Source organism: Arachis stenosperma, chromosome 2, assembly GCF_014773155.1.
Source record: "Arachis stenosperma cultivar V10309 chromosome 2, arast.V10309.gnm1.PFL2, whole genome shotgun sequence".
Lineage (NCBI taxonomy): Eukaryota > Viridiplantae > Streptophyta > Magnoliopsida > Fabales > Fabaceae > Arachis > Arachis stenosperma.
This window is the reverse complement of record NC_080378.1, coordinates 97,375,426-97,384,822: the sequence shown is the minus strand read 5'-3', so window position 1 is coordinate 97,384,822 and position 9,397 is coordinate 97,375,426. Positions and strand designations below refer to the sequence as shown.

The following is a 9,397-nucleotide window of genomic DNA, read 5'->3' as shown; positions in this document are numbered from 1 at the left end:
ATTTTATTATAATATTTTAAATTTTAAAAATTATTTTATTAAATATATTTGTTATTATTTGGACTTATTAATTTTTTTAATTTAATTTATTAAATACAGATTTTACAATTTTTAAAAAGTAAAAATTTTACTAAACTAAGTCTTAGTTTCTAATATTAATATTCTGAAAATCGAATCAATTATCGAACAACTCCAGTTATTAATTTACTAATTTAAAAATTTAACAATTTCAACCGTAGTTTAATTGAAATAATCGAATTATAATAAAATAATTAAAAATTATATTTTTATTTTTTTAACATATATTTGTACTAAGATTTTATATTAGTGTTATATTGTAATTATAATTATTTGACTAAATTTTTTATAATTTATAATATTTAAATTCTAACTAAATTTAAGAATTTAGAAGTTTTAAACTTTTAAACATTTTAATTTTTTTTAAAACAAAATATAATTTTTAATATATACTTTCAAATAATATATATTTTAGATTATATAAATAGATTATTTATATTAATATTTTAAGCATAGGTATAATTTTTTGGGTCATATTATTGTTTTTGTAAGATATAAATGTATAATTTTGTGGCTCCAACCACAAACTATGCCAGTGATGTTGATTTGGACAAGGACGTTTCTTCGGTGGAAAAAGTATATTCAAGACCTTGGTGGACCAGGTAATGAAGTCAATTTTCGGAAAAGATTGGGATCAGTTCACAAATAATCAAGAGTAGCGGTTGGGGATGAAATTAAAAAAAAAAGAAAAATAGGGGGAGGAGACGAGAATCCGGTATTAAAGCAAAACCCCGAACTCCATTAATAGGTAGGTGAAAGCTGTGTTGGGGGGTCAGTGTGAAGCTTCCTTTGGTCGACCTGCACGGAGACGGCGGTGCACGGCGGAGGAGAATGCGGGATTAAACGGCACGGAAGCACACATCGAGATCTGGCTGTCTCGAGGTTCAAATAAGGGAAGAAAATGGACCACATCGGGCAACGAGATTCACAGGTACGCTTTGTCGGTGTCAATGAGGTTTTTACCGTCCGATAATGCCGGGGGAGGTATGCGCATAAATTGATTTCAATTGGGGGCCCGTGCCTCCCCGTGTCCCCCAATAGTTTTAACCGTTTGATTTTTCGAGGTTGCCGTTTAGAATGGCACATAGCCGAATTAGATTTGTTACCTTTTAAATTCTATACCGAAAATCGGGGTTGGTCTTTACAGTTGAATGAGTTTTAGTTGGATTATTTTAGTATGTCTGAAATTACAGTTGAATGAGTTTTAGTTGGATTATTTTGGATGTTTGGGATTATAGCTGTGTGTTCGTAGTTATGGTTGATAACGCTGATGTTCTGTTCGCTCACTGTGATTTTTTGAACTGTTACAGCCGAATGGGTTTGTGGAGCCAAGCTACAAGTTTTCATCTAATTTTGACCGAGTCCATGCGTCGCAGGTGTGTTTGTTGCTCATGTTATGAATTTTTGTTTGACTGGTTTATGTTGATGTGGCCCACCGCCTGTTGTAACACATGCCGCATGTTGTTCGTTGCAAGATGCTGAAGATGGAATGAGCGGCGAAATCGTGCTGGTAGAGGAAGCAGAAGCAATGGATTCGTCCGTCGCAAATGCAAACATACATGCAGAAGCAGCAGTGAGGATTGTTGACGGGATAGGGTCCTTTGGTGCAATTGAATTTTCTTCCCTAACAGCCAAGGACGTCCTTACGATGGAGTTCACAAGCCTACAGGCAGCTTATGACTACTACAAGAATACAGTCGCATCAAGGGATTCTCGGTCAGAGGTCCAAGGTGGGTCGCAGAACAAAGCAGGGGGCGGAAGGCGAAATCATTTGGCAGATATTTGTGTGTTCGAGGGAAGGAGAGCGAGACAGAAAACACATGCAGCGGGAAGACAGGAAGATGGATCCTCGACAGATCACGCGGTGCGGGTGTGAAGCCTGGATTAAGGTCCACGTTGATGATGCCAGCGGGTGATGGTTGTTTAACAATTCTGCGATAACCATAATCATCCCATGCTGGATGCGAGGTTCAGGGGTCTGTCGCAGTCACACAGAGCAGTCAAGGAAGGCAATTTGCACCAAATCAATTCCATGAGAAAATCTGGGATGCGGGTGCCGACGATTTTCCGCGCCTTTGCCAATCAGTTAGGAGAATTTGAGACTGTTGGGTTCGAGATAAAGAACATATATAATACGATAGAGAAGCAAAGGCGGGCTGGCGCGACAGATGCTGAGGCCACGTTAAAGTTCTTGGAAACTCTAAGGACCACTGATTCTGGGATGTTCTGGAAGTACTCGCTGGATGTTGACAAGAGGCTGGAACATCTCTTCTGGTGCGATGGTACAGGTCGTTATGACTACAACGTGTTCGGAGATGTCCTGGGATTTGATGCAAGGTACGGTCGTAACAAATACAAGTGCCCTTTGGTAATATTCTTAGGGGTGGACCATCATATGAGGACGGTGGTGTTCGGCTGCGCCATCTTGAGCAACGAGAGCGAAGGAAGCTATGTGTGGTTGTTACGGGCATTTCTTGAGACAATGAAAGGAAAACAGCCGAAGTTTGTTATCACGGACGAGGACCTCACCATGAGGAGTGCGGTTAGTACAGTTTTCCCCGGTGCACATAAGAGATTGTGTAGCTGGCATTTGTTAAGGAATGCCACTGCTAGAGTTGGACGGCTGGGTTTTCTTAGGAAATTCCGTCGCTTAATGGGAGATCTAGAGGTTGACGAATTTGAGAGAATATGGACGGACAGCGTGGCAGACCACGGGTTGGAGGATCATCCGCGGATAGCGGAGATGTATGCAAAGAAGCATTCATGGTCTAATGCGCATATCCGGGGGAAATTCTTCACAAGACTGAAGACGACATCGAGGTGCGAGGCCTTGAATATGCAGCTTGAAAAATTTATACACAACGGGTACAATCTGAGGGAGTTTGTGGAGCACTTCCAACACTATCTGAAATTCATGAGGAGAAGAGAACTAGTGGCAGACTACAAGTCTGCGTACGACGAGCCTGTTGTAAAAACAAAACTCAAAGCCATTGAGCAGTTCGCTGCGACGGTTTATATAAGAGAGGTTTTTGAACTGTTTCGGGAGGTGCTGATGCTAGCCAGCAATGCTAGAGTCGTGTCCACCAAGAGGACGAGCGCTTGTGTTTTGTTCGAGGTTGCAATGTACTGCAAGCAGAGATCATGGGTCGTGTCGTGGGCCGAGGAAGACGACGAATTCAGTTGCTCTTGTCAGCGGATGGAGTCCTTCGGACTTCCTTGTATCCACATGGTTGGGGTTCTAGTTTATCTAAACATAACAGCTATCCCTAGAAGCCTAATACTTGAACTATGGACAAAGAGGGCAAAGCAGCCGTGTGCACCCAGCGATGGAACACGTGTTGGGGAGATCCCAGACGCGGCATACATGAGCATGCACGCGGCAATGTTGGATGATTGCAGGGAGCTGGTTAACCTGTCTTGCCGGTTCTTCGAGGACTACGTGGACTTTAAAACAAGGTTGGCAAATGAGTGCCAATCCCTGCGGGACAAACGTCGCCAAAGGCTGGGTGTTGCTGAGGAGGCCAGCAGGGTATCTGTTCTGGACCCGTTGCGGGTAAGGTACAAAGGATGCGGTCGAAGAGTTGTCACCTCCCAGGGTATGTTCTGCCGTGTTCAAAGGTGTCGACTGTGTGGAAAGGGTGGACACGATTCTCGCAAGTGTCAACAATCAAGTATGGGGAAGAACATCGAAAGTTTTGAGGCTGGCGCAGCTTACGATAGCATGGAAGCAGGAGATAGGGGTGAGGACTACTACGAATTTGAGTGAGTTGGCTGAACTGTTCTTGTTGGAGGTTACGCATCGTGTTGGATTGAATACGGCTGGCTGCTACCCGTTCTCCTTGTTGAGGTGACATCCGGAAGGGGCATATGCATAGGTTATGTGAGTTATGCATTAATTCCGGTAACATGGCTTGTGTTTAAAATATTTGAGTATGTAATGCAGCTTGTGAGGATGTGCCTCCTAAATGTGTTGGTTTGTGTTGTAATAGTTGATGTTTGATAAGTTAAGTTAGAAACGGCATGTTAATGTAAACCGAGTCATGTGGTTAGCGGGTGGGATGCAAGGAATTATAACGAGACATTGTTGCATTATGAAAGTTTTCATTGCGTTGGTGAGCTAATAACTTAGAATTTGTTTGAGTTCGAGACGAAATTTTCTTTAATCTGTGTTTCGTCGAATGTCCATGTTTTCTTGGTACTAAGTGTATGTCACTATCCATCAAGAAGAAAAAAAAACACACCGGAGTTCTGTTGTAGGAATGATAATACCTGCAGTGTTCTTTATTGCAGACTCCATTACAGACCAAAAATTAATATAAAGTTTAACCCGTGCTAATTTAACATCCAGTGCACGATGTCAAGTATTGTCAAAAAAAAGAGGTGGTTCATGGCATGCAATGGTGCATCGGCATGCAACAAAATACATTCAGCCAACTAAACCAGACGACATGGATTTTCAAAATGGTGGGTCAGGTAGCAATAACGTCGAAGTGAAGTTGTGTGCAGCGATGCGTTGGTCCCACTTTAAAGTGACGACCCACCCTATATGCCAACAAAGGGGGCATGAAAAGCCCAGCATGATCAAGACGTATCCTACACCAAAAATAGGGTTATGACAGCACGGCAGCCATGGCCCTCCAGCTATTCCAGTCCACCTCTGTCCGCTACCTTATCTCATTGCGGAGCTCATTGAAGTGCTCATTTACAACAGCCAAAGTAGTGTCAATTCGAATCCTATCAGATAGTTGGTCGATGCTCTGCAACATGAGAAAGTAAAGGCATACATGGATGTGTCCATTAAAAAATCCTTGCACAACGGGAATCATACAAACATGCATAATTCTTGGGGAAAAGTTGGGTTGAATACCTTCCTTTCTGGGACAGGGTTGGTTGTGAACATCTGCTCCATTTGAAGCCACAACATCATCCACAGCTTGTCTTTATAGCTTTTTTTTTTCAGCGACCGCCCCCGGAAACAGAAATTGGTGAAACCTGTCAAAACCAGAATACACATATATTTGGTGGATAGTAAAACAGTACTTCATGCCAGTTGTTCTCATTCGTGATCCCTAGAAAGAAGTCCGGATTCCACTCAGACAGCGGCGGGTTCCTTCCCAAGACGTCGATGTCTGGGAATATGGTGTTCAAGATCTTGTCCAGAACCCTGGCCTGCAAAACATCAGCAAATGAGACGGGAGAAGAGTTAACGTTGATCTTGTTGTTGTTTCCTTGTTTATCTGGACAAAAAAATGTGGCAAGGGTATAGGACCATGTCAAAAAAATAAATAAAAAACAACAACCTGGTTCCCAATCCAACCGAAGAGGCGCTGTTTTTTTCTTTTCGCATTTTTTGGATTATACGTGATTCGGACTGAGCCCAACAGGCCCTTCAGTGCAAAACTATTCAAGCAAGTTAGAATAAAAAAAACAACCCTTATGCAACCACAGCAAAATTCGTGCATTATGTCACCAAGAGTATAACATTACGTACCACCGACTTAACCGCATCCCTTCTTCCCATAACAGTGTCCTGTGTTGGAAAGCTGTCGAATATCTACATCCGACGACTGGAGACCTCCACGGCCATCAGGTAATAGTGAGTCTCCTTCGTCTCCTCCATGATGTCCTTGACGGCGCGGAAAATCGCTAGTAAAGAATTCACGAGAATAATTGCGTTGCAAGTATAGATCTCTACCGACGAAAATTCCGCGTATCAATTTAGAAAAGGGTTGTCACAATTTAAGAATAAAATACTGGGAGTAGAAGTCCCAGGTCGTCTCCCAACGAGTTGACAAAAGAGTGCAATTTATTGGTCAGAAATTTTCTAAGAGTTTTTAGGATTGGGGAATAGAGAAATAAATAGCTATAAAATTAAAGCAAAGGAATTTAACGAGAGATTTATGTAAATTGAATAAAAAGCCTTGACTAGGAGAAGATTAATTGGAAGTTCTATCCTTGTTGGAATTTTCCAAGAGTAATAGTAAGAGGTTGTTGTTATTACTTAACCCTTACCGAATAAAGGAAAGTCAAGTAACTAAACCAACTTCTATTCACAAGTCCCAATCCTCTCCTTTGGAAAGGATTAGCGTTAGTGACTAGAGAGCCAGCCAACAACTGCCAATTACAAATTAACTCTCGAGTTTTCCAACTCAAGGGTCTCCTATTAATCAACTCCAAAATCAAGTTGGGAACCTACTCCATTGACATGGATGCTATTTTCACATACATGTAAAAAGAGTAGGAAGGAGACATGGTAATTAAAATTAATTGGAAGCAATTAAACAAACAATCAATTTAAATGGAAAAATATTCTTTGCATTAATAAATTCTAAAATCAATCCAATTGTAACTCTGAACAAATATTATGGGAAATAAAAGAGTAAGGGAATAAGAAAACGAACTAAACTAACAAAGACTTCAATGGAGGTAGTAACTCTTCTCAATATCCAATCCAAAATCTAGCACTAGAAAACCTATGACTATGAAGAACCCTGGAGGAAGTGGTATATCTCTCTCCAAGATTCAAAAACTAAAACTAAAACTAGTGAATGTGGAATTGTCTTGAGTCTCTGCTGTCTCCTGGCTCTAGTCTGTGTTTTTGGGTCGAAAACTGGGTCCAAAATCAGCCCAAAATTGTCCCCAGCGTCTTTCTGCAGTTACAGCATGTCACGCATGTCACGCGTACGCGCCAGGTGCGCGTGCGCGTCGCTCCTCGCTGGTTAGCTCCATAATTTCTTGTGTTCCTTTTATTTTTGCAAGCTTCCTTTCCGTTCTCCAAGCCATTCATGCCCTATAAAGCTTGAAAACACTTAACACACAGATCACGGCATCGAATGGTATAGAGGAGAATTAAAAATTGATAATTTAAAGGCTTAGGAAGCAAGTCTTCAATCATAGCATAAAATTGGAAAGGTAAATGTAGAACATGCGAATTACATGAATAAGTGTACAGAAGACTGATGAAAACCACTCAATTTAGCACAAGATAAACCATGAAATAGTGGTTTATCAATCTCCCTACACTTAAACATTAGCATGTCCTCATGCTAAGTTCAAGGAGACCAAAAAAGAATGAATGGGGACAATAAGACTCATGCAATGCAATGCAACCTATGTATATGAATGCAACTATATGCTGAAATGTTTCTACCTACTTGGTTAAGAAAATAAACAAGTTCTCCAAGATAAACAAAAATCAGATTCCACTAATTCAAATCACACAATAAGAGGCAAGTAAACTTGTAAGAAGATAGCTCATAAAAGCCGGGAACATAGAGTCAAGTATTGAACCGTCACTAGAAGTGTGTATGCACTCTAATCACTCAAGTGTTTGGGGTTAATCCACTCTAGTCTCCTCTATTCATGCTTTCTAAAACTTTGTTCTTCATCTAACCAATCAACAATTATCTAATGCACAAATGCAAACATCATGAGGTCTTTTTCAAGGTTGTAATGGGGCTAAGGTAAGGGTGATGATACATGTATGGCCAAGTGAGCTAAAAATTGAATCTTTGACTATCCTAAGTTCTCACCTAACACGCACACACATTCTCTATGCTTCTAAAATCATGCCTAACTACCCATAGTCTCACTTTGTATGTTGCACACACTCATGTATCTAAATGCTTTTCTATGTCATCTCATATGCATTGATCTTTTTTTATTGAACTTAACATTGGGGTAATTTTATTTCCTTAAAATTAAACATTTTTTTCTTTTTTTTTTAAATTAAAAAATATAATAAATCAATGCATTTGATTTTCATAATTTCACATGAATAGCACCCAAATTCTCATCAACCAAGGTTTCCACAATTTTTCACACTTAGTTGACACACAATCTCTATCTTAAGCTAACCAAAGATTCAATTGGGGTAATTCATTATTTTTCCGCTTAAGGCTAGTGATGTGGTAATATAAAAAACAAATGGGGGTAGGAAAGGCTCAAAGTGGCAAACAAAGGCAATTAGAATGGTAGGCTATTTGGGATAGTGAGCTAATAGCAAATGATGACATCAATTATATGTATGCATAAATATACACTAAACAATGGATATATAGAATGGAACAAACCATAGATTGCAATTATAGAGGAGAGATAACACATAAGAATAAAAATCATGGTTAAATCGTGTAAAAGCATATTCTGTTGTCTCCTAACACCGTTAATAACCCTAGTAAGCTGCAAAATGTGGGTAACAAAATCCCTCAACATACGACCAACACTAATAACATCAAATATATCTTAGAAGAAATTATTACATACCGACATTGGTTTTCTATTTTCTCTAATGATAGTAATAACAATAACGAAACAATATGAATAATAACAATACCAACCAAAATAATTCTACTAACAATAACAATAATTATAATACTAACAGCTCCCAATACTAATAAAAATAAAAGTAATAATAATGACTACCATTATCATAATAATAATAAAAATAATAATAGTAATAATGATACTACAACTACTAGCAACTCATAATAATAATAAAAATAAAAGTAATTAATAATAATAATAACAATAACAATAACAATAACAATAACAATAATAATAACAACAACAACAAGAACAACAACAACAACAACAACTAACCTCTTTGCCGATGTATCCAGCCACGTGGCCAACGCCATTTAGCCGGTACAAGCGAGCTTCGTCCTCCATGGCTCCACCACCCAAATCTCACCAAAACCTTCAAACCTCTCCCTCAAACTCTCTAAACCACCAAGGTGCAACTCACTTTGGTTTGGCACTAATGATCCGTGATGACTCTCCACGGATTCTATATTTATACTACTAAACATGTAAACCGTGGTAGCCAGGGGGGTTTACGTACATAGCTTCTTCTTCATAAACCGTGGGGACCAAGTACGGTTTATGTTAGCTTTTTCCCTCAATAAACCGTGGGCAGCAGCCATGGTTTATGCCAACTTTCTCCAACCATAATCCGTCCTAGCCTCCAACAATTTATGTAAAAATTCAAAACCGTGGTTGGCTCCCACAGATTAACATAATAATAAAAAGGGTTAAGTATGGTTTTGGTCCCTAAAGTTTAGCACCAGAATCAAAATCGTCCCTCATCTAATTTTCGATTTAAAATCGTCCTTAACATTTTTTCATATTAAAATCATTTTTTTAATAATTTTTTTTATATTATTCCTAAACTACACCCTATTTTAATAAAAAATTTATAAAATTAAAAAAAACGTGTTGTGGGGGGGGGGGGGGGGGGGAACGAGTCGGAGAGGGGGGGAAGGAAAAGGGTAAGGGGAGGGGAGGAGAGAAAAAGGGGAAAGGGAAAGCCAGCGCCTCA

The 9,397-nt window shown here is 39.4% G+C and overlaps 1 protein-coding gene across 1 annotated transcript; it reads left to right on the top strand.

Annotated features, from left to right (window-relative positions):
- The first annotated feature begins 2,032 nt into the window (after positions 1-2,032).
- Positions 2,033-3,844, top strand: LOC130963230 (protein FAR-RED ELONGATED HYPOCOTYL 3-like). Its single transcript, XM_057889366.1, has one exon. The coding sequence runs from the start codon at positions 2,033-2,035 to the stop codon at positions 3,842-3,844; it is 1,812 nt and encodes a 603-aa protein (XP_057745349.1).
- The last annotated feature ends 5,553 nt before the right edge of the window (positions 3,845-9,397 follow it).

Bases quoted from the DNA above. Each gene is read 5' to 3' on its own strand.
- LOC130963230 (XM_057889366.1), top strand. From the start codon at position 2,033: ATGCTGGATGCGAGGTTCAGGGGTCTGTCGCAGTCACACAGAGCAGTC.